This window comes from Ammospiza nelsoni, chromosome 5 (assembly GCF_027579445.1).
Source record: "Ammospiza nelsoni isolate bAmmNel1 chromosome 5, bAmmNel1.pri, whole genome shotgun sequence".
Classification (NCBI taxonomy): domain Eukaryota; kingdom Metazoa; phylum Chordata; class Aves; order Passeriformes; family Passerellidae; genus Ammospiza; species Ammospiza nelsoni.
The window spans coordinates 45,941,642-45,963,482 of NC_080637.1; the positions used below are offsets into that span (position 1 = coordinate 45,941,642).

The following is a 21,841-nucleotide window of genomic DNA, read 5'->3' on the forward strand; positions in this document are numbered from 1 at the left end:
GAGAATTTCCGATTGCTCGCCTTACTGCTGAGGTCAGTACGGTGGTGGGACCACTTGAGATACAGATTATTCCAAAATACTTTTTTCAAGTAAACTACCTTTGTGACTTAATCATCTTTGTCTTGCTTGCAGCAAGAAAAATTTCTGAGAGGATTATCCTGGGAAGTAAGGGTAGGAAGTCTGCATACACCTAATGGGAAAGGGAAATGAAAGGTCCTGTAACATTTTTTGCATGCTTAACTTCCCTTGGAGACCACGCACAGGACTGTACCCTCAGCTTTTCACTGGGAGACGTGTTCTAGACTTCGGAGGTTGAAAGTGAAATCCACAGTTGTTTATCCTGGCTTGTTTTCTGGTTGCAAGGAGTAAGTACACTCTGCATGCAGACAGACCTCTGCTGTGTCAAGGCTGCTCAGATTAACTGTGCAGCTGGAATGTATTTTTTTCCACATCACTTGTGTAGATGTTGCTCTACCGGTTCTCTGGTTCTGCCTCTCCAGATTCTTACTGGCTACTGACCACAAATGATGCATTCATAAAATTGAAAGCAAAGTGAATAAAGTGACTGTAGCCTGTGATGCCTTTAATCCACAATATATTTATTATGTAACCCTCAAACCCCCAAGGTGTATGTGCATATGTACATACATTGCTTCAGGTATGATAGGCAATGCATACTTTACCATGGCTGTTCTTTAATTTTGCTGCCTGCTTCAAATGCCATTTGGTAATTTTCAGGAGCTCACTTAACAACTGTGTGGAACAGCAAAGGGACAGGGGTTAGTAGAGTATCTGTGGATGGTCCTAGGAAAACCTGTCTTTTGACAGGTTTATTCTTGCCATCTGTCAGGTGGCCTAGAAAGGGGTAGAAGAAAGGGGGAGATAGGAATGGACCTGCACCAAAAAGAGGAAAACTTTAAACAAAGTATTGCAGGTTGACTGTGGGCAAATGAAGCAAAGAAGATACAGAAGACCAGCAACATGAAGCAGACCAAAATACATGGAATGCTGAATGAGGATGAAAATAGTGAGGGAGAGTAGTGCTTGTATCTTCCATACCATCAAGAGTCTAGTAGTTGCTAGATGTTAAGGTATGGCCAACTGAAAAGTTATAAAGGCTTTCCTATATACTTACACTTCTTGATATAATTTCATTTACAGGGATTTTCTGAGTTGCTGTACTGCTTCTAATTGATATTTATAGCCATTTTTATTCCTATTTAATGCACTTCTCTCCCACCTTTCTCTGCTAAAAGCATTCCCACTATCTTGTTAACTGACTACTTCATTTTCAAATGTCTCAAATCTGTTGTTCTGCAGCACCTAAATAGTCCCAGTAGTTCAAAGCAGTAGCTTTCTGGCATATAAGCAGCTTCTCTTTGCTAATTCTGCTGCTCACTGTAGTATTTTACAGACTAAGAAATAATGAATGACTAACACTGTTAGGATTCCTGAGCAGACACTGTGACACTGGGATAAAGCCATCAGCAGCACCATTAGGTCTTTCAGAGCATTGTCCCTATAGAGCATTCTGTGTTTTAAAGACAGAATGGTGCTGCACAGTAATTTTGATTTAATCAGTAATTTTTATATAAAAGCCTTTTGTAAGGCTTTTATAATTGTAAAAGCCTTACAAAGCCTTATACAAATTATTCCATCTCAATGTGTGACAAACTTTCTGGAAGACATCAGCAATATTTCTGAGCATTTCTTGCTTTGCTGCATTTACCTTGTTAAATATTATTTTAAAAAGAAACTAGTTTACAAAAATCATAGAGTGAATAGAGACAAAGTACTACTGCTGTTGGACTACCTCTTGCTTAGCTGGAAACCACAATTCTATTCCTTCCTTTGCAGCAGGAAAGCAAAACTGGAATCTGTCATTCTTGAGTCCTGCTTTCTTCATGAAAGCAAACTCTAAAGCTAAGAACATAATTTTGTACTTTAACACTGCTTTATTTTACAAAACAAGCAATTTATTAAATATAGCATCTGTCATTCTTCAGAAAGATACATGCAAAGAGGTAAGTTTCTTGTTCACATTATTATTTCTCCCTTGAAATAAGTTTGACTTTTTCCTGTCCTTTCAAAGGAACAGGACAAATTTCAGGTTTAGATGTGGTTCTAAATGAAGCCTTTAAATATTGTCTGTCTTCTCAGCACTACACATGATGGGAGTTAACAATTCTCAAACACTATTCTTTAGGCAGTGGCCTTTCAGTGATCAATTAATGTCTGAAATCTTGGTTATTTCATCTTTCACATCCTTGATCTCGGTTTGAACTCTTGTTAGATTGGCCAATTTCTCATTCAGTAAAGCAATTTCCTTCTCCCATTGCAAGACCTCCTCCACTAATCTTCCTATTCTCAGTGTTAGGTCATTTATTAAAGGCTCCAAGATGGCAAACTCCTTTTTAACTTTGTACATCTTAGGTTTTAAATCATTAGCAAATGTAACTGTCTTCAGAACTTTTGCTCTGTCACCTTCAAGATTCAAAAGTCTATTGGAATGCTTGTTAAAATCGCTCCTTAACTCAGACAGTGCTGTCTTGATTTGCTCGATTTTCCTTGCATTACTGGATGCCAGGCTTTGTATTTTCGTACTTCGGTCGATGCTACTGGTAAGGAGGTCACCTATGTTTTTTACTGTTGCTTTTTCACCTTTTTCCACTTTATCTTCTAGTGTTTGCAAAGAATCTGTCAGTGCAGTCATGTCCGAGACCAGGCCTGAAATGCGCCTTATGTCAGTTTTTACTGTCACAATTGTCAATGTTACATTTTTTGCTACAGAAGCTGTGTTCTGTTCAGCACTTGAAACTGCATGAAAAAGGCTTGTTAAATTCTTCTCCAGTTCTTCTTGTTTTTTAATTATGCTGCTAGACCATGTTTTCATTGTATAAATATCTTCCTGCAGATATTTAATGTGAGAAATTATTTGAAGATCTTCCAGCTGTTTCATTAAGTTCCAAGTCTTTTCACACTAGAAGGATACAAAAATATTTCTAGCTTAACAAGTCAATATCAAAATTCAAGCTATACTTCAATGAAATAGCCTACTATTCTGACATTCAATTTGAGTGCAAACTCTGTTTCTAGGAAATCAATTTCTATTACAACACAACCAGGTTTTTTTTTTTCTTGTCAGTATACATAATAAATGTTAGTACTTCTATTACAACAAAAAAATAACAAGAAGGTGCTAATATGACTTTCCAAGGTGACCTCTGAAAACACAAGTCATCAAATGGAATCTTCTTCCATAGATAAGAATTTTTAAGCCTCCATAAAAGCTATTTTAGTGAAGGAAATCTCATGCTACTGCTGGATTTTTGTCCTGATTTGCTAGTTCATGCTTTTATATTTATTTTCTTATGATTGGTTCTTGGTTTTCAAATTTGAGAGGAGGAAAGGAAATTATCTAAGTGAAACTATCCAGTTCAATCCCCAATAAGTCAGGGTAGAACTTGGAGAGAAAAAAACCACCAAACAGGCAAACTGAAACACCTTCTATGAGGCTAGAATTAGTTTCATATAAATCCTTTTCTGGACATTAGTAGTAAAAAATCACAGAAACCAGTATTTTTAACTCTTCAATAGTGCTGGTCGTTCCTCAATAGCTCAGAACCGTTTTGCTCAAAAGCAAAGACCAGAATTTAGGTTGTGGAAAGTTGTGCTTGTTTCCTACTTAATGCCTCCAAGGATGAGGATTTCATGTTGAATCTCCTGCGCGTTCAGCTTTCCGTAGGGTTGAGGTTGATGAAAGAATAGGGATCACACCACTGTCACTCCCACCACCCTGCCTCAAAATGATACAAAGGAGAAACACTAGAACTGAAACACTGAAAAAAACCTGAAACTTGTGAAAAATATTTAAAAAGCATTTCTTTATATCATAGTTTTTCCTAATAGGACAGGGAACACTAAAGTATTTACTCTGCACCCTTTCTGGAGGAACAGTTTATGCATCAGGACAGGGAAATTCACTACAATATATTTTTATTTTGAATATCACTGTAAACAGAAATTTATACATAAGCAATAATTATATGAAACCAACACAGTTTTATAACATTGAGAAACACTGGTTTGATAGTCCCTTGAATGGACAGTGTTACTTGTTTAGTGAAGATTTCAGTGGAGTTCTAAAGAAATTAATGTACAAACCCAGACTAATTTAAATTAGGTCTGATTAAGTCATAAATGTGTTCATACTGTTTCTACTAAGTAACCTCCTTCCCAGAGAAATACAAAATTATCGAGCCATTAAGTCTGCAGACAATTTGTGTTGTCCCTGAGATCCAAATTTCAATGAATATCTACTAGGCCTACTAGGTAGTATTAGATCATGTGTAAGTAGGTCTGTGGGTAAACTGGATATTCCCTGCTCCCAAGCACATAACTCCACTGATTTCATTAATTACTTTTGCAGCTCTTGGTTCAGCAAACTTTGGGAAACAATGTCAGTGTCATTGTTAATTTTTTTTCTTTTCAAAAGCAAAGCAATACAAGATGTATCATGTAATGCCTAACAAAGAGCATCCTACAGAAGAAAATGTTAAAAGGTTAAAATTTGTCTCTAAAGCACCAAAATGCCCCCCCACACACACCAAAAATAAAACCAAACCAGGTGCTATGTAAATGCCAACGTATAGAAACCAGAACAATACAAGGTTCTCAGCAGGTTTCCTCTAAGGGTGTTTTATCTAAGCTTCAGCTATTAAAAATGTACTCAGTGCTTTCCTGCAGCACAAAACCATTATGGTGTACAACACCTGAAAAGCAAGGTACAGCTATCTCAGCTGAGAAATAAGTGAATAAGTTCACTGTGTTACAAGTCAATGGAAAATAATACACAAAGTACCAACAAAAGAAACTAAGTAGTGAAAGCTAAATACAAACTAAAAATATGAACTTTTTTCCCTTAAATCTAAATACTTGGCTTCAAATTATTTTTAATAAAAAAAGATCTTTTAATAAATAAACTGAAAATAATCCTTAATTTAAGAAAATATTCCTTTCCTTCTTTACCAAAGTATTACTCTCTTGCTCTCTACCCTCTTTCTCAACCTTTCAAGCTGTTCCAATGATCTTCAGATCAATGACAGTCCATCAGCTATCCCTGACATAGATTTAAATCACATTATTTATAGAAAAGTGCTTTTTTATCAATGAAAAACCTAAGGCCAAATTCACTTATCCCCATTCTGGTCATTTTCTAAGTGAAAGCTTTCTAAAGTTACTTCTTCTGCTTTTGAAGATACTGCTGTGTCAGGCCCTGTTTCTAGAACAGCTAGTTCATGCTGCATTTTGATCAAGCTGCCATTGGACTGGAGGCCTTCAAGAGCCTTCTGCATGGCCACTGTATCAGACACAGTTTTCAGCATGTCATTTTCCACAGCATACAGCTGTGTCTTCAAGTCCTCTATCTTTTTCTCCATACCAAGCAAGTCACTTGACAGCCTAAGAATAGAGTGAATAGCATTTTCAATTGTTGGCAAATGGGTCTTGCACTCCTCAATTTTAGGTTCGTAGTTTGCAAGTTTCTGATTCAGGTCTGTGTCCTTGGCTACCAGACTATTCTGTTCTTCTTCTAGCTTTTCAACTGACTTTGCATCCAAGTTCAACTTTTGTTCAACTCTAGAGAATTCATCATCTTCCTGCTTTTTTAGTGTTCTGATATTTCTGGCTGTACTGTCCTCCAAATCTTTTACCCTTTCTGCAAGGGATTTAATTCTTTGGTCAACTTCATTGATTTTGGAAGTAACTTCTGTATGTATGAACTTTGCTTCAGATTTTAAACCACTAGCATTTGTGTTCATTTCATCCAGACTTCTTCTCCAGGAATTTGTTACATTTTGGAACTTCTCATTAATGCTCTGCAACTTTAAAGATAGAGTCTGTTCATTGTTCTGAATATCATTTATGGTGTTATGAAGAGAAGACATTTCCTGCCCAAACTCAGTCATCACAGAGATGGATGAGGCAGCTTCTCGCAGGATACTTTCAGAAGACTCAAGCTGCATTTAAAAGTAAGAACAGAAAAGTCTTTCCATTTATTAAGAGGTAATAAAGTCCCTTAAAAACCACTGTACTTGTTACAAAGCTCCTCCATGGTGCGTTTCCATGTTTCATCTTTAAAATATTGTTGATTAACCTAGCATTAAACAGTCATGGAAAAAAGCTATGTCTGTTGTTGAACTTCTATAGCATATATGCAATTTTCTACGTTTGGGGGTTTTTTGTGTCCAAAATACAGTAAATCTCATGCAACATTCTGCAATCTGAAGTATAGGATATAAATATCCAAATTACATCATGTATAAATGACATTATTCTGAGATCAGTGCTGAAACAAAATCACTGGCATGAGCCATGCCATGCTACCATCCTTATTGTAAGGTATCAGGGCTAATTCAGCAACCAGCACAGCTTTTCTAATTGGTAATGTCACACGTGGCAATGTCTTTTCTCATTACTATTGTAGTTTCTTATCACTTTATTATGTCTTCATATCATTAGACCAGGTCTGCTAGATAAAAATGCTGGTAAATTTTCTTCAAATCAGTGTACATTAGAATTGCACACAAGAGAGGACTGGTAAAATGAAATGTGCATGGATGTAAGTTCTTCAAAATGGTTTAGTTTCTAAAAAATGATACTGAGGCACAGCTACTGTATTCACATACTGTAACAATGGCATGGATTGACATGCTTTGTCACATGAAATAGTCTCTAAATGCCTCTTCACAGGCAAATAAAACACATTCTGAAAACTTGTTTTAAAACAGGCAGTTAAATTAACAAAATAACAATGAAGTAAGCAATGACAAATATTCACCAAAGATCATCCAATTAAGATGTTAATGATTACCTTCTCAGAAATTAAGTTTACTTTATTTCCCACATCCATGATTTTTTCAGCTTCTTGATGTAAAAAATTGTACTTTCTTTCCAGATCAGCAAATTGACCCGACCGCTGAAATAGAAACCTGCAAATTTCAAGTAAATGAACAGAAAACATAACTTCTCAATTAGTATATATAAAGTATTCCATGACTTGATTCACAGAAAATTGTTACTGGAGGGATTTGTGTTCACAAAATATGCTAGATCAATACATGGCCAAAATAAAAAAAAAAATTGGTCTGTCTTGATACTGGAGTTATCTTCTAAAAGAGGTATGACAGCAAGGAGGCATCCATAGATGTCTTGGCTGTTACACTGCATGCTAAGGTAACTAAGGCACTGATGCTGCTAAGATATTTTAAAACATCTTTAACAAAGGTATTTGACCTTTACTTAAAGACTCCACCTGATGAATGGTTTATTACGCTGCTGAGCAAATTATTTACAGAAAACTCTATTTCATCTCTTCTGTCCAATTACTTATTGCCTGCCAAACTTCCTGTCAGCCTAAGCTGCTCTCCAAACTTAGATGCAGTCTCCAAAGCAGATATTTAGAATACATGAGCAAGGCACCTTCAGGGTGATGTAACAGCTGGAGCTTGTACAGTAACTCACTGCACACCCATGTTTCCATTCCTGTCAATACTGCTACTCTTTCCTGGATCCTTCTGCCTCTAACAAGTTTCTCTAGACACAGCCCAAGCCCTCTGTTAATATGTAAATCATAAAGCCCACAAAATACAAAAGAAAATACTAAAATCCTCTTTAGAGAGTTACCTACCAGCTCACCACCAGGCAAACAGTAAGGGAAATGATACTCAAACTTGTCCTTGAGTCCATCCAAAAGGAACTGTGATTACTGCTGCTCCTGGGACTTGCCAGCTTCTCATAATTACTGTGTTTCTCAGCCTTCTGTGAACCTTCACTGGTCTTGGATGAAGAAATACCTTTTTTCCTTGGCTTAACTTCAGACATTTTGTGGTTTTAAAAAGCAGAAGCAAAGGAGAGATCTAGGAAAAAAAAAAAAACAACAACAGAAAGGACTGGTTTTTACTTCTTACATTTTACTTTTAAATATCCTCAATAAAGTTTAAGTTCACAAATACACCTCTAAACATGTTTCTTTTGGTGTTCACTATACTTCCTAGTTATGTGAACTTTTGTAAAGTATCATAACACTTTCATTTGCTTTCTATACTACAGAGCACTGCTTTCATATTTTGTCCAACTGAACTAACTTTCCAAGCTTAAGCTAATTTCATCTTTCCATAAATATTCTGTCTGCTGTAGAAAAGGCTAAGTTAAATGTATTTAAAATTACAAGGATTAAAAGTGTATTTCTTTCTGTAGCTGAGGACTGTGACAATTTCATCAGCAATTTCACTGATGAACTTGTGTTTTACCTGTAGATTTGAAAAAGAATTATTACCTACACCGCACTAAAAGGGGAAAGCTAATTTTTCAGTTTAAAAAATAAAATTGCAAATCAAGCTTTAATTTAGTAGTTCTATTGTAATGATTTCATATCATCTGTAAAATCGCAAATGTTGGTTAACAAAAAGTCATGACAGAAAAATTCAGAAGATTCATGAAATCATGCCTCTAGAAAAAAAAAAACCCTGTAACTTCCTCTTGATAAAATTAAGGTCAGAATAGATTGAGGCAATATGAATCTCTAGCTCACATTTTAATCATCCAAGTGAAGTACAGAGTGTAGTTTTTAAGCCTAAGATCTTCCACCATACTGCTCAAAATAGACTTGATCCTTGGCAGAGTTGCTTTAGCCTAATTTGAGACCAAACTATTGTGCTGGTTTTTTGGATCACTTTGCAGCTCTGCTTAGTCACATATCAAAATATAAATATTTGGAGATACTTACATAGTCATGTACAGGGGTAACAGGCATTGTTTAAAATCTAATCTGTCATGCAGGTAGCTTAGAGCTGTTTGAGCCACTGTACTAGGAAGCACGCTGTGAGGTTGAAGCATGGAGGGAAAAAAGTTTTCCATTTCCAAAAAATCCCACAAAAAAACCAAAACCCCAAAGAAAACCAAGCAAAAAAAGCCACCACAACAGAAAAACTGTATTTTGAAGCTTTTAAAACATCTTTGGGTTCGACAGCACATACCATGAAGGTAAAGTGGAGAAGAAAAAAGAGCTCTGAATGGTAGTTAGGGAAAGAGTTTCACAGAGAAAAGCTCTGCTTTGAAAGGACGGCTGCAGCGCGCAGCCCGGCGCTGTACAGGGGACGAGCCGCAGCTCCCCAGAGACCCTTCCGGACCGGTCTGCTCCCCCAAAGTGACCGAGTGCCCCCTCCGCTCCCCCAAAGGGACCGAGTGCCCCCTCCGCTCCCCCAAAGGGACCGACTGCTCCCTCCGCTCCCCCAAAGGGACCGACTGCCCCCTCCGCTCCCCCCAGAGTGACCCACATCCCCTCCGCTCCCCCCAGAGTGATCCACATTCCCTCTACTCCCCCCAGAGTGACCCACATCTCCTCCTGACCCACATCCCCTCCAAGCCCGCCCTGCAGGACGCCCCCAGCCCCGGCAGTGCCTCCCCATCTCCCGTCCCTGCGGCCGCTGTCCCGTACCCGCCGCGCCGCTCCGGCCTCAGCTGTGGGGGCGGAGGCGGGCAGGGCCGCCCTGCCCCGCAGGCTCCACGTTTACAGGCCCCGGGGCCCCTCCCCTGCCCGCGGTCGGTGCATCCCGCCCGGTGCGCCACGTCCGGGGCCCGCCCGCCGTGGGCAGCGATCCCGGCACGCACAGCCGGGGCTCGGCGGCTCCGCGCCGGCGCGGGAGGCAGCGCGGGGCTTTGTTCGGCGGCGGCAGGCAGCGAGCGGGCTGGCCTGGGCCGGGCTGGGCTGGGCTGGGCCGGGCCGGGCTGGCCCTTCCCCGCCCAGGCCCGGAAGGAGGAAGCGCTGCCGGCACCGCCTTCCCGGGAGCTGCGGGGCAGAGGCTGCGCCTCGGGGCTCGGCTCGGGGCCGGCGCCGCCGGGGCTCCGCGCTGCCCGCCAGGTGAGCGGTGTACCGCAGGGACGGACCGGACCGGACCGGACCGCGGGGGTGCCGCCGGGGCAGGGTAGGGGTCGGCGGGCGGGCGGTCTGAGCGCCTCGGTTTCTGTTTCGTTGGCGGCTGGCACCAGCGGCACGGTGTGAGCTAACGCTTTGTTTTGCATGTTTGTGGAGCGATTTCTTCCGTATTTGCCTCGCGTGTGGCAGTGTTATTGTCATTATTATCCGGTTTTCGACCAGGGAGCTTTAGCGTCTCCTTTCCTTCGCGGTGCGGTGGGATAAATGCTTTCTTAAGTATGTAATTTTTAGTGAAAATAGGAAATTCTGTCGGCACAGCGGAAGAGGCACTCCATCACGGGCTTATCCACAGGCAGCTGTTCTATATCTACCCAGCTCCTGCAGGAGAGAGTGCCGGAAAAAGCGAACGCTTCTGCAGGCACCTGCATGGGTGCTTTGTGGAGGAGTTTGGACTTATTTATGGATCTTTGCTGGCAGGAGTGTGATCAGAGAGGGCATTTTGATCAATTGGGACTCTCGGAGTCGCTGATCAGTTCTGGGAAACCTTCATGCCGTAGTCAATAGCTTTCACCCGTTTTCTTCAGACATTCGGTTTTTTATGATATGGAGGAAGAATGCGAGTTTGAAGTTGTGTGTCCAAATGCTGATAAAGGAAGGTATAGCGCACTCAGTGGCAGTGTTGGGTGCTCCCTCTTCCATCATATGTCAACATCCAAGTGTCCTTGTATGGAGTCTTGAACTTGGAGACAACAATGCATCTATCCTGTGCGATGAGACCAGTCCTCTTTCTCCTCCTGTTGTCCCAACCATATGATCTAAGGATTAAAAAAAAAAAAATTGAAAGATGTAGTGAGCAGGGAGAGGACCTTTCAATAGAGACATTTAGCAAGGTGCTAGTACATAAGAAGCTTGTAGTCTTTGGTTTTGTAGTTCTGAAAGTGTTCGTAAACATAAATTCATAGGAATGGGGAAAAGAATTTCTATTTTCAGAATTAGCTGTGCTTTGCTACTCTTTCTGATTTTAATACCAAAATTTATAAGCTGTTCTAAAACTTCTTTCCTCATGCTTGTGAGTTATGTTCCCAGTCTGACTTGACTTCACCCCCTCTCCCTGCTCTTTTTCACCCTGAAGAAATATGGATATCAAGAGTAGAAACTATTTGCTTACGAATCGTCAAGCACTGGAAAATGACATCAAGACTTCTTATATTATGGATCGCATGATTTCTGATGAAGTACTGACATTACAGGAAGAGGAGAAAGTGAGGCAACAGGTAGAATTATCACTCACTGCTATTTCACTTCCTAGTTTGCTCACATATTTTACCTGTATTTTATCCTTTATAAAATAGTATTTTCTGACTATCTAATTCCTGGCTTTGTCAAAGTCTAGCACACAGTTTTTGTTGCTATTAATAATGTTAAGGGCTTGGTAAGCTAAAGGCTATTTTTATCACTATAAATAGTCTATAATTTACAGAGTGATATATTAAATTATTTCTGAGGTTGCTTAGTTTTGTATAATACCTCTTCTATTTTTTTTTTTCCTAGAATACACGGAAGGAGCGAGCAGCTATGCTAATAAACATTATTCTTACAAAAGATAATAATTCATATAGGTCCTTTTATAATGCACTGCTCCATGAAGGGTACAGAGATCTTGCTGCACTTCTTCAGGATGGCATCCCTGCTGTCTCGTCTGGTAACAGAAAGAGTTCAATGGATGGAATGACTTCCTACGGTCAGTGTAACTGCAGCAATCCCTGTGCTTGAGTGTGAACAAAAGCTGTCTTTTTTATTCATTTGAAAGTGACTGTGTGTAGTACCTGTTCCAATGAAAAAGGAGCAGTTGGTGCACTTGTTTGTTTTGGTAGTGTAGCAACTATGTCCATTTCATCTAAATATGACAGGAGAGCTACAACAGTTACAATTTCTATAGGTCGTCTTGAAAGTGTTTATATTGAAAAATGCTGATTTTAAAAGGCAGGAGAACTGATGCTCTTATGGTTTTCACTCACAACAAAAATTTTACAAGTTAGAGAAAGGAAGACTCTCATTTGTACCTATTAAAAGAAAAACTTGTAGCCTCAAAAATTCTGATATTTATCTAGAAGATTAATCTGGAATCTCTCAACCTACACTGATATAGTTGATTATTGACTAGTTGATCTAATTATTAGGTTACTTAATTCTTTCCACCAGATCTTTTAGTTACCCTATATAAGTTCCATAACTTATACCTGCATTTTCATCAGGATCATCTTTGACTGACATGAAATAAATTTGTAGTTTCTAAGGGGCAGAACCTGCTAACTGCATATGACTAACTGCCATATTTACTGGCACTCTGCATTTAATAAGTGTCAAAGGCATGTGGAGTTCAAGGCTATGTTAGATAATCAAAGTTTATCAGTTATGTCACTCCATATGGCCACAAAGTGGGCAGATGAAGTGCACATTTCCCTTCCTCTTATGCTTTACCTCTTTCAAGTCATGCAATCTCAGCTTAAATCAATGGAAGTCTTGCTTGGGCCCTGGTGCTGTGCTGTGACCTGCCAAGGAAAGGCCCTACACAGCATCCTTTCTTTTCTGCTGCATCCACGGTGTGGTGACTTCTGGCTGAGAAAGTGACTTCTTTGTTGGGTATAGTGATGTTGAGCTCCTGTGTTTGCCACAGTTTCCATGGGAGATGTTAATTCTCTTTACACTTCTAGGGATTAATGTAACAAGCTTTCGTCGTGCAGTTATTAATTTGAACATTGTTTTAGATAGGAGGCTAGTTACATACTAAGTAATTTATTTCTAAATAACAATATTTTTTAGATTTTGGTATTTTGAGTCCAGCAGGTTTTAGGGCATTTTTATGGGACATGAGGTGGGGAGGGAGCCCACTAGTTTTGGGTGAAGAGTTGTTTGGCTGAGTTTGAAAAGAGCTTATGTTTTATTTTGATGTTTCTTGTTCTTAACTTTAGTGAAGACCATTCTCTGCGAAGGGGGCGTACCACAGAGACCAGTTGTGTTTGTCACTCGACCAAAACTGGTAGATGCTATTAAAAAGAAACTGTACTGCTTGGGAAGTGACCCAGGTTGGGTCACAGTTTATGGAATGGCAGGCTGTGGGAAGACTGTTTCAACAGCAGAAGCTTTAAGGGATCCTCAGCTCTTGGAAGGTACTTTCAGAAAAACATCTGTATTTTTATAAATATCACTGTGGATATACACATATTGGACATGTATGGTGCAATATCATATGTCACCTTGGAAGTGTTTTGGATTTCTAAATTTCTTAGGTGATTCTGAAATATTTGCTTGCAACATACAACTTTCATAACCATTTCCTGGTTTAGGACCACTAAGTATTCTATTAATTTTTAGAAAAAGGTTTGGAATAGCTTTTCACCTTAGAATCTGCATTGATTTATGAGAGTAGATGCATCCTTAATTAACTTGAAATTGTTATTTCTGTTAGTGCAAAATAATATATCTAGTTGTATTCCTTTTGGGCATTGCTTGTAAGGTCTTCAGACTCCTCTCCTTGCTATGTGAGTTTAAAAAAATCTTGCTCTAACTTTTGCATAGATTTCAATAGTGAAAGGCGTTTGTGGGTGATTAGTATTGCCTTAGCTTAAAGTAGGTCATAGAAGCAACTGTTTAATGGCATTTTTTCTATTTTATTTATTTTTCCTTGCACAGGACACTAGGAGGATAAAGTAGGACTTGGCATTAAAGGAAATAATGATGTAGGGATAGATGCTATAGCATCCTCTGCTGATTCTTCTAGATGTCTCCTTGATCACTGTTTCAGGGTGTTTTTTACACCCCAGGCTCTGAACTCTTGCAGTGCTACACAGTTAAAAATGTAAATGGTAGCAGGAAGATGGATGCAGTAGGGGCTGTGGAGGGATGGGAAGGAAGATGTGTAGAAAGGAGGGACAACAGCATCAGTGATGGTGTGGAAATTCTGTGGGTACTTGCCCTACAGAATCTACTCCTTTAAAAATAAACAGTAGTTTTGTAGAACCACCCTTTGGTGTTAATAGTAGAGTTGCAGGGATGGCTTGCAACAGATTTTAGAGGTTTGTTGACTTACTACTGTAAGTTGGTATAAAATATTTAAAATTATTTAAAATGTACAGCATGATTAATACTGCTTTTCTTTTTAGATTGCTTTCCAGGAGGAGTTCACTGGATCTCTGTTGGGAAGCAGGACAAAGCAGGGCTGCTGATAAAACTTCAGAATCTCTGCAGTAGGTTGGAACATGACTCCACTCTTTCACAAAGGCCACCACTGAACATTGAGGAGGCTAAAGATCGTCTTCGTTTGCTGATGTTGCGCAAATACCCCAGGTGATGTCAGTAAAATCAAATACTATTCTTTCAACTGATAAAACTTTGCAGAGTAACTTTGGTCCAATCACCTGAGCTGTCTGTGTTGTGGTTACATGTGTCTACACATGTCTACATTTTTGGGTTTTTAACCAACTTCCTAACTTGGGCTAATAAGACTTCTATTTACAAAATATGCTAACCAGCTGTGCAGGAGTCATGTTTGCTTGAAAAAGCAAATAGTGAAATAATGAAGGATGGGTTTGAATAGTGAAAGATAGGAACAAACAACTGGAAATAAGGATTTCTCTAACTTTCAGTGTTCTCACTGTGTGTGTAGACCACTTTATTGATATGTGAGGATCATACAGTAGAAAAAAGGGTGCAGAAAATTCTTCCTTTCCAGAACAGATAGTGTCTTTAGAAAGTCCTTGGTCTAGAGGTATCAAAATGAAATCAGGTTTTCACGATGTGACTAATTATTGCCAAGAAACCAGTGTCTTTCTCAGTCACTGCACTGCTTTTTTCACCTTTGAGCAATAGTTTTTGTTATTTGCTGAGGATTTAATTACTCTCTGGGAAAATTTGTACTAAACTAAATGCGCCTGCTTGTTAGTGAGTTATCTTGGGAATAATGCTCCATCCTTGTGATCTTTGTGGATGACATACTGGCATTTCTGCACAGGAAGAAAAATAAAAATATTTAATTTGAAGAAAAGATATGGGAAATATTGACAGGTACTCCCAAAGAAATCTATCAGCTGAAAGTGCACTTTTCCTTGAGGGATGTGAAGTGGTTGTCTCCACTGACACATTTCCGTTGTTATTCCTTGTTTATTAACAAACAAAAGAAAACAAAACTCTTTAATGCAGAAGTGGGCATGGCAGGAAATAGAGGGGAACGTGCCTGGGAGTAAGGTTCATAGAGGGTCCACGTGTATGGGAAACAAAGCTTCACTGCAGCTTGGGAAGAAGCTGGTTCTGTTTCTCTGGTTCTGGAATTCTCTTTGGCAGCAAGAAGTCACTTTAGCTATACCTGGATTCAGACAGCCAACCCAGTACATCTCTTGGGGATAAAGTATTAGACAAAGAATTCAAATTTTGAAGCCAGTATGTTTCTTGGGATTAAATTATTAGTCAAATGAAAACTGGAAACTATGGTGTAGTTTAGAATAAGAAATTACAGAATTTAATCTCCTGTGATTGTTTTCACAGGGTTTTGTTTGTTTGGGGTGTGTTTTTGTTTGTTTTGGTTTCTCTTTGTTAAAAGGTTTTTAAAATAATCCTAATTAGAATTTAAGTTTTGTTGGTGTGACTGGAAGAGAAAAATCACTGGTGCCTAATGAATGGGAGAACTTTGAAGTGCTCAGGTTAATTAAAAACATATAATCAGGATGTAATTCATGTCACCCATCATATTTTCAATTGTGGAAGTGCCACAAAACGAGGCCTTCACGGCTATGCTAGTATTCTTGTGAACCCTCTGATTTTTCAAAAGGTTATTAATAGAGGAGTTGTATAAAAATGAGATAGGAGTGTCCAAGACTTAAATGTATCTTTGAGAATGTGGTCTGGTGTGTATGCACTTCTTTAAGGAGGATAAAATCCTTATTTACAGGCTTTGATGGCGTAAGAGCCGCTTAGCTGAACAAAAACACGGACGTTTTGTCGTGCTTCAGTGAGAATTGGACAACTTAACCAGTAACGAGTGGAGTGGAAAATTCCATCCCTTAAAAAGCAAGCAAAGTAAATGTAAACAATTTGTAGGATTAGGTGTCAATAGCTAAAACTCGCTGAAGGCAAGTAACTGTTATTTCTTTTCATACATCTGCTTGCCAGCTGGTCTTTTTGACTTCTTGCTCCCTCAAACCCCGTCTTTTAAACACAGTTTTCAGTAACTTCTCTGTTATATATAGGCAGGTGTAGGGAAGTCTACTGTACATTATTCTGGTGAGATTCCATGTAGGAACCTACAAATGTGGCTGGCCATATGATTGGAGTATGTAGTCAGTAGGAAATATCATTTATGTAAGAGCCTTGCCATTCAAGACAATTGCTTCACAAGAGGGTTAGTCTCATACAGCTTTCCAAAGATACAAGAACAAAATCGAAAACTCTTGAGTCAAAAGGAAACTTAAATGCTTTCCCACAAAGCTCATCACTAACCTGTGTCAGAGTTATTTAGTTTTATACAACTCTTTTCTCAATTTATGATACTTAGCGACTTAAAACCAGTAAATATTTCTGGTTTTCCTGGTGTCTACTAATGGAAATGTTTCCCAAAACATTGTTTGCACTTCAGTTGTAGCTATGAAATAATAAATGGTAAATACCTTTTTGAGATAACTGCATTCAGCTTCTTGCACAGTGTTTAATCATAGAATCACCAAGATTGGAAGAGACCTTCAAGATCATCAAGTCCAGCCATCAACCCAGCACCACCATAATCACCTCAGCCATATCCCCTAAGTGCCACATCCAGACACTTCTTGAATGCTTCCAGAGACAATGACTCCACTGCCTCCCTTGGCAGCTTATTCCACTGCTTAACCACTCTTTCACAGAAAATTATTTTCTCTGATATCTAATCTGAACTGCCCTGTTGCAATTTAAGGCCATTTCCTCTCATATGTCCCCTTGAGACATGGCAAAGAACCATCTCCCACCTGGCTACAACCTCCTTTCAGGTCATAAAGATTGATAAGGTCTTCCCTGAGCCATCTTTTCTCCAGACTAAACAACCCCAGCTCCCTCATCTGTGCCTCTTAAAACATTTTCTAGACCCTTTACCAGCTTTGTTACTGTTCTGTGGACATACTATTAAGATATTCTGCATACTAATATTAAATTATGAAAATTTGTTTTCTTTATTAGAATGCAATACTTTATTTTAGCATTAATAGTTGATCTGAAGTATTTCTTCTCTCACTAGATCTCTTTTGGTCCTGGATGACATTTGGGATTCCTGGGTGTTAAAAGCATTCGATAATCAATGTCAGGTACTGATCACAAGCAGGGACAGGAGTGTAACAGATGCTGTGGCTGGTAAGGAACACTTTCCTCTCCTGCACCACAGACTTTGTGTGTCTGTGTCTGCAGTTTGTTCTTGTGAGCTTTCAAAAGAATCTGATAGAATCTGTCTATCAATCTGTGCACAAGTGGCAAGGTTTTAGAATTCTGCTTTGAAAAACTTTATGCTCTTTGTGAAAGAAGTGTTGTATGTTATCCCAAAAGTTAGACGTTTACATTGATGAGTGTAGTAATTCTCAACAGAAGAATTTAACCTCTGTGACACTGGTGCTGTTAGACTGATGATCTCTACACTATTCACCAGTGACTGCTCGTAATGCATTTGTAGTTATTAGCTTATAGTCTGCTTTTTTTTCTGTGTATGTGTCTCTAATGCAAACTGATTCTGATAAGTAGAATTTATACTCTTCTTAGTCCTATAAAATACTATGCAAAAAATCATGAAGCTTTGCTCCAGATTTTGCTTGGGAAATACTTTGAATTCCATTTGTTTTCTTACATTAGTTGAAATTTTTTCCATGTTTCTGTTTCTAGGCAATAAATATGAGGTTCATGTGGAAAGTGGACTAGCACATGAGAAAGGACTGGAGATTTTATCCCTGTTTGTGAATATGAAAATATCAGAACTTCCAGAACAAGCTAACACTCTTGTAAGAGAATGCAAAGGTATTCTAGTTGCTCTTTGTCATACAATTTACCACTGAATGTCTTTTTTTTTTTTTTTCTTCTATATTTTGACTTAAAAATTGAGACGGGAACATCCTTTAATACTATATATGTTAAGTAAAATACAAGGGCTTGTTAAATATTTTGGGGTTTTTTTTAAGCTTAGCAGAAGTCTCATGTTGAGTTTTGGGTAGTTTTCCTCAGTATATTTTCTCTGCACCACAATTACACTTAAATCTGGGGAGTTTACAAATGTCTACATGGAGTGCTTATTTTATTTATCTATGCTCCACACCTCAAGAATTTAATCAGTGTATTAGGAACATGACCTGTTTCAGTCATATGACCATCAACTGTTGGATTGTGTTCCTTGACGACCACTAAATTTGATTTAATCTTTTCCTTCAGGTTCTCCTCTAGTGATATCCTTGATAGGTGCATTACTCCGAGACTTCCCGAGCCGCTGGGAATACTATCTCAGGCAGCTGCAGAATAAGCAGTTTAGAAGAATAAGAAAATCTTCCTCCTATGATTACGAAGCTCTTGATGAAGCAATGTCCATAAGTGTTGAGCAGCTGGATGACAATTACAAAGACTACTATAAAGACCTCTCTATCCTCCCAAAAGATGTTAAAGTACCTACTAAGGTAATAAAAGCAGTGCAGAAACCTTGTGATTTTTGGTGAGATACAAACAACAACCTTAAAGAATTCTCAAAATTTGTAATTGTCATGTATAACTTCTACAGTATGTAACTTAATAATAATTACTAGATTGGGTAGATTTGTTACATTACTGCATCATGACTTGAATTGTTAGTAGTGAAACCAAAATAATCATAACTGAATAAACACATTCATACAGTTTAAGTTTATCAATGCTCTGACTCCATGATTTCAGAAGGCTGAAGAAATGCCTTATTAAGCTACGTTATATTACACTAATACTATATTATAACTCTACTAAAGAGATACTATACTGAAAAGATACTACTAAAGAAAAACCTGTGACTGTCTCCTGGCAGTCACGACAAAGCTTTGACCCAATTGGCCAGTCAATCCAAACAACCATCACCAGAACCCAATTAACCAATCACTCTCAGAAAACAATCTCCATAACGCATTCCACGTGTGCCAAACAACAGGAGCAGCAAGTAGAGATTAGAATTGTTCTCTTATTTTCTTAGCTTCTTATTGCCTTCCCCAGGAAAAATCCTGGGAGAGAGAATTATGTCTCTCTCTGTTCAAAGAATGTGAATACCAGATAAGTTTAATCTGCATTCTGTATAATGTTCTTTAATTAGATTGTCATTGAGCTCACTGAAAGCTTGAAAACTGTTATGTGGAATTTGTCTCCTTTTATGGTCACCATAAGTCAGAATAAATAGACAAAAGATAGGTTGGCTTCTATTATCTGTCCAGTGGTCTGGTATGAAGGAATTGGTAACTTACTGAATTGGTTACCCTTTGTGTCTATATTTGTTAATATGCATTTTGTTGACAGTTAATTGCTAGCCTTTTATAATATTCATACAAATCATATTACAACTTGGTTCTGATTCTCTTTTCTGGTTTTGTGTAAATACTTTTTAGGTTCTCTGTATTCTTTGGGATATGGAAACTGAAGAAGTTGAAGATATACTACAGGAATTTGTTAACAAGTCACTGTTGTTCTGTGATCGTAATGGGAAGTCATTCCATTATTATTTACATGATCTTCAGCTTGACTTTCTCACAGAGAAGAACCGCAACCAGCTTCAGGTAGTGTGTCAACTGATACTTGCATTCAACTTTACTCTCCTAAGCTGGGCATCTTGCAGAAAATGTTCCTTTGTTTGTATCTTGAGTGGCTTCATAGCATAGGTCCAAATTAAATTTAACTTAAGGCTGAATAATTAAAAATACTAGTTTTCAGCTTGAAACTGTGGGAGTATTTCTTCATGGTTACATCTGCAGCTAAGAAACTAAACTGAGAGAAGACTCTATAACCATTATTTCTCTATCAGATGTTTCCAGCAGGAGATGTAATGTTCCACTGTTGGTTCCAAAGACATCAAGGCCCTGCCAGAATAAAAGACTACTTTAATGCAGAGAAATGCTTTTTGCTCCTTTTTTTTCAGTTTAAGGCAGGAAGATGACCTGTAAGTTGGGCTCAGTTTCAGTTCTGAAGTACAAGGCAGAAAGAGTAGGTATAAAGAAAAGGCAAGTTTTTTGTCTTGCTTTAGAAGGATCCTTTTTTGTTGTTATTGGCTACCCACATTTAAGATGAAGAGAGATTTGGTAGCTAATCTCAGTATGAGAAGGAGGATTAACAGCTTGCTTTTCTGTCCTTCAGTATACAGAGAATATTCCTGGAGAAGTCTTTAGCAGTGAATTAGGTTAGGTGTACAGTTTTTGGATGGTAAGCTTTCTTATTTCACTTGTTCATGTATTACAATTGAGAAATAATATTATTCTTAAATGCTATTTACAATGTAATAATAATAATACTTATAATTCCTCAGTGCCAAAAGTGTGTTTTTCTTCACTTTGCAGGAGCTACATAAAAACATAGTAAATCAGTACAAGAAATACTACAAGCTTAATACACCTGTTCTATCTCAAGAGGATTGCATGTACTGGTATAACTTTCTAGCATATCACATGGCAGGTGCCAAAATGCAGCAGGTGGGTTCTGACAGGTGTCCTGTGCTTCCCTTTTTTACTCACTTTTACCTCTGCTTTTCCCTCCAGACCTTCTCCCAGCTGAGCCTCTCTTCCCCTTGACTTTAGTCCACCTGGGTGAACACTCAACATAGAGGTCCTCATAATTGCTGTCCCTTACAAAAATTGCTTTATTTCTACCCTTTGTGTCTTGTCTTTTCAACAAGTGCTTGAGAAGATTTCCTATTTTATACCATAATGCTTGTGGTTTTCTTTTCCTTTTTAAGAAGCTTTAGTAAGTTTTCTCTAAACCTTTCTGAAAACCCAAGCTCTCTTTATTGTGTAATAATACAAGTAGATTGATTTCATCAGAGCATTTTATCAGTTAGTTACTTTTTTATCTTCAGAAGTCTTTTTCCTCTTATGTCATAGAGATTGGTGTAAAAATTCATTATCTGATTTCAATAGCAAAAATCCCCCATCAAGAGTTAGATGGGCAAGTCTCTTGTTTCCAGAATTGCCTTGTACCTTAAAGAAATTGCTGTCATTTTTGCCAGCTACTCTTCTTCAGATATTGAGCTATTATGAGAAGTAAATAATGCAGAAAGATTAATAATTGGTAGTTTCACTTGAATTAGAGTTTCAAATGTCTTGAATCGTGTTTGGTCATGGTTGTTAATTGCTTTATTTCAGAAGTACCCAATGCTTTTCATTTGAGCTTCTTTCAAGATGGTTCATCTGACTTATCAAATAATACACTTAATGGATTTATCTCTTATAGGAACCTTCATAGTAAATGTTGGTTACAAGTCTAGGTGTTTTGAATCATATTTATATCTTAGTATCTTCAGTTTCAGTGTGTTGTGAAAATGTTTTTTATAGCAACCTTTCTACATTCTGTAGAATTAACTTCTCAAAAGTCTTTAGCCTGGCTCATTGTGACTATATGCTTCCTAGAGTTTATATTCTATGTATCACTCATTTTTCATTATTTAGAAATGATTTCTACTTGTTGGAAGGCTAATAAAGCTAGGAGGTATTCCTTTTCTTTGTTTAACATTGATAATATTTTAATCCTTGTGGTATTTATTGATTTAAAATTAGAATATGCTTTACAGCTGTGCAGTGTTTCTGCTAAGCAGTTTTTTTGAGGAGATCTAAAGAAAACATTGGAGCAATACTTGTTAAAGATGGTCATCTAACTAATAGGGATAAAGTTCAATGCTTTTTTTTACCTGGGTCT

The 21,841-nt window shown here is 38.2% G+C and overlaps 2 protein-coding genes across 6 annotated transcripts in view; one reads left to right on the plus strand and one right to left on the minus strand.

Moving 5' to 3' along the window:
* Nucleotides 1-2,198: 2,198 nt before the first annotated feature.
* On the minus strand, nt 2,199-9,752 carry IKBIP (IKBKB interacting protein). 3 transcript variants are annotated; one of them, XM_059473261.1, is made up of 5 exons: nt 9,497-9,752; nt 8,786-8,878; nt 7,688-7,916; nt 6,872-6,989; nt 2,955-6,017 (listed from the first exon to the last, which is right to left on the minus strand). In XM_059473261.1, the coding sequence occupies exons 3-5, from the start codon at nt 7,879-7,881 to the stop codon at nt 5,190-5,192; spliced, it is 1,140 nt and encodes a 379-aa protein (XP_059329244.1). In that variant the 5' UTR covers nt 7,882-7,916; nt 8,786-8,878; nt 9,497-9,752; the 3' UTR covers nt 2,955-5,189. The 3 variants fall into 3 exon arrangements, with proteins under 3 accessions (XP_059329245.1, XP_059329244.1, XP_059329243.1); XM_059473262.1 differs by lacking the exon at nt 8,786-8,878 and having other exon boundaries at nt 2,199-2,980; XM_059473260.1 differs by lacking the exon at nt 8,786-8,878.
* The window catches only part of APAF1 (apoptotic peptidase activating factor 1), a 32,004-nt gene continuing 19,867 nt past the window's right edge, over nt 9,705-21,841 (plus strand). For 2 of the 3 annotated variants that reach the window (XM_059473257.1, XM_059473259.1), the window contains exons 1-10: nt 9,705-9,919; nt 11,067-11,208; nt 11,486-11,675; nt 12,907-13,104; nt 14,098-14,281; nt 17,193-17,305; nt 17,825-17,956; nt 18,365-18,603; nt 19,549-19,716; nt 20,491-20,622. In XM_059473257.1, the coding sequence (XP_059329240.1) occupies nt 11,071-11,208; nt 11,486-11,675; nt 12,907-13,104; nt 14,098-14,281; nt 17,193-17,305; nt 17,825-17,956; nt 18,365-18,603; nt 19,549-19,716; nt 20,491-20,622 (1,494 nt within the window). In that variant the 5' untranslated portion in view covers nt 9,705-9,919; nt 11,067-11,070. Of the gene's footprint in view, nt 9,920-11,008; nt 11,209-11,485; nt 11,676-12,906; nt 13,105-14,097; nt 14,282-17,192; nt 17,306-17,824; nt 17,957-18,364; nt 18,604-19,548; nt 19,717-20,490; nt 20,623-21,841 lie in introns of all 3 variants that reach the window. The other variant, XM_059473258.1, reaches the window with a different exon arrangement.

Excerpts from the sequence above, each read along its gene's own strand:
- IKBIP (XM_059473260.1), bottom strand. The coding sequence starts at position 7,881 with ATGTCTGAAGTTAAGCCAAGGAAAAAAGGTATTTCTTCATCCAAGACC. Across the intron at positions 6,990-7,687 it reads GTTTGCCTGGTGGTGAGCTG|GTTTCTATTTCAGCGGTCGG; the intron begins GTAGGTAACTCT and ends TGAAATTTGCAG. Across the intron at positions 6,018-6,871 it reads TAAACTTAATTTCTGAGAAG|CTTGAGTCTTCTGAAAGTAT; the intron begins GTAATCATTAAC and ends TTTTAAATGCAG.